This window comes from Symphodus melops (genome assembly GCF_947650265.1).
Source record: "Symphodus melops genome assembly, chromosome: 8".
NCBI classification, from domain to species: Eukaryota; Metazoa; Chordata; class Actinopteri; order Labriformes; family Labridae; genus Symphodus; species Symphodus melops.
In genome coordinates, this window is record NC_136698.1 from 87,501 (window position 1) to 90,000 (window position 2,500).

Consider the following 2,500-nt stretch of genomic DNA (forward strand, 5'->3'; position numbering starts at 1 on the left):
AAGTCGCCTGAAGAACTCCAGGTCCACAGAGGAGGTGGAGGAGCCAGAGGGTAGGTATGCCAGGTCCACATAGACCGCAGAACCTGCAGAACTTGCGCCTTTAGATCCTGGAGGAAGTCAGAGAAAATGTTTTAAAACTTTCCATGATTTCACTTCTGGAGTCTCAAGCAGGGAACAAGAACACTGAATAGTACTGAGACCAAAGGCCCGGCTTCATGTCGTGTTCTACCCGTGTCTCAGAGACCAAACCAGAAACCAGTTCATGAAATTCAGATCATGTAAACTAAAGGGGACGGGGATGGACTTAGGTTCTGCAGTCTGTGGTAGCATTCACAGTCTTCACACAAAGGAGGAAGAGCTTCAGCCTTTAATCCTGCCTACCTGAGGATGAGGGTTTTGGGGTTCCAACTCTGGAGCCGCCAAGTGAGTTTCTAGATGAGGGCTTCGTATCAAGGCTGGGGGTCATCCTCAGAGACCCCGTGGACACACTGGTCTTGGATTTGGCGCTCTGAGCCGTTGTGCTTCCGGAGGTCGTCTTCTGCAATAAAGCCGTCGGTTTCTTGGTCTTTGAACTCTTCAGGTTTTTGGTCGAACCGTCGGCCTCGATGTCAGCCATGCAAGCCCCATGCTGGGGGGGTAAGGGGGGCAGATCCTTTACAGGGGCTGGGGGCGGGTCCTGGGAGGATATAAGCCCCCCCCTGTAAGAGATGTGTGGACTGGGATAAACGGACAGTTGAAGGCCACTGGATTCATCATCAGAGTCCATATCTGCTGTGATAGAGGGACAGTCCTCGGTCCCTGGCGGGACGTCAGAGTCTGTGGTTGTTATGAGGGAGTCGCTGACTGATGTGGGCGGAGTCTCTTGGCTGAAGGCTGAAGAGCAGTTGCTGCTGCTTTGGTCCTGTGAGTGGTTGTTGTTGTCAGAGAGGTCTGCAGGGGGGAGAGGATGGAGATGCTGATGCTGGAACTCGCAGGGGGAAACCAAACAGAGATCCACGTCATGAGGAACCTCTGAAACCAGCTCCGACAACGCGTGGACTCGTCTCTCTGATCCAACTGACCCACACACGTCACGGTTAGTCAAGCTGATCCCCTTGTTCACATCCGAGTCACCTCCGTGTCCGTTTGAGTAAAATCCTTTGGGTGAGTCCACCTGCTCCAAAGACACTGACAGGGACTCGTCCACCTCTGTGGACTGAGGAGAGCCCATCTCGGCGGGCATGGAGGTCACCGTGGACGACGAGTTCTCTTTAAAAGGACTGAGGACCAGAAGACTCGACTGTTTGTCCTGAGAAGACGTGGAAGTTTCCAGACCTTCCGACGCCCGACAAAAACCGCCCTGGCTACAGTCCAGACCGGATCCTCTGACCTGGCCTAAACCCTGACAGTTGTCCTCGGAGGTTGATCCTGCCCCCTGTGAGGAGGACTCTTCAGTAGAGACCACCTCCAGAGTCTTCTCCTCTGAGCTGTTTTTCAGAGAGCATGAGGTGGGAGAGAGGTCAAAGTTCACACTGTGGTGATCTTTGACCTGGTCCATATCAGTGCTGCGAAACGTCTCCGGGCTCTCTCCGTTTGCAGAGTGGTTCCCGTTGGCGTTTGGTCTGTCAGAATTCATGACTGCAGGGACCTTTAGACCGCTGTTCCCGTTGTGACCGTCCAATCGAAGTCTTTGAAGTTCCTCGCTCATGTCCTCAGGTGTTGACATCTTCAAGCCTTCTTTCTGGATCTCCTTAGATCCTGACCCAGCTCTGGTCCCTTTCCTCCCCGGGTCTTTCTTTAGAGTCCCGCTTGGACCTGAAGACTTCCTTTGGTCTGTACTTCCTGTTGATGCTCCGCTTGCTGGTTTCTTTGTTTCTTTGACGGCCGGTTTCGCTGATTTCTTCTCCTCTGGTTTCACATCCTTTTTGCCGTCTTTCTTTGGTTTCATACTTCCAGTTTCCTTCTTCACTGCTTCTTCTTTCTTGACAACAGGAAGTGGCACCTTCTCATCCTTCTTTTTCACTTCCTTTCTGTCTTCTCTCTTTGGAACAAGCTTTTCAGCGGGTTTCTGCAGCTTTGATTTGGCATCTGTGTCTTTGAGTTTGGGCCGGTCTTCCCCATCCTTCTTCTCTTTCAGAGTCGTCTCACCTGCAGCCTTTGGCTTCATTTTCACCTCCTGTTTTTTGACGTCTACTCGTCCAGTCTTGTCTTTCTGGAAGGTTCTGACCTCCTTGGACTGAGACTTAAGGCTTTCCCGGCTCTCTGCTCGTTTTGGTTGTTTCTCACATCTGGAAGTTTCGAGGTCCTTCAAACACACAGCCGGATACCTGAGGAAATTCAGGTGTTTCAGTTTTTCAAGTCCCTCCAGAATTTTGATCTGGGGAGTGCATCCTGGGAAAAGGACACGGATGATCTTCTCCTGGGGGTTGGATGGATGCCAGACCAGCAGGGCACAAATGGAGACCAGGCATGGCAGAGGGATATCGGAGCCCTTCACATTTGATTCGCTCTTTGGCCAAGT

The 2,500-nt window shown here is 52.0% G+C and overlaps 1 protein-coding gene across 1 annotated transcript in view; it reads right to left on the reverse strand.

Annotated features, from left to right (window-relative positions):
- The window catches only part of map1sa (microtubule-associated protein 1Sa), an 11,075-nt gene that overhangs the window by 1,226 nt on the left and 7,349 nt on the right, over positions 1–2,500 (reverse strand). Inside the window, exons 5-6 of the mRNA XM_079351056.1 lie at positions 382–2,500; positions 1–107 (exon numbers count right to left, since the gene is read on the reverse strand). The exon at positions 1–107 is cut by the window's left edge and continues 108 nt beyond it; the exon at positions 382–2,500 is cut by the window's right edge and continues 795 nt beyond it. Coding sequence (XP_079207182.1) covers positions 1–107; positions 382–2,500 — 2,226 coding nt within the window. The remainder of the gene's footprint in view (positions 108–381) is intronic.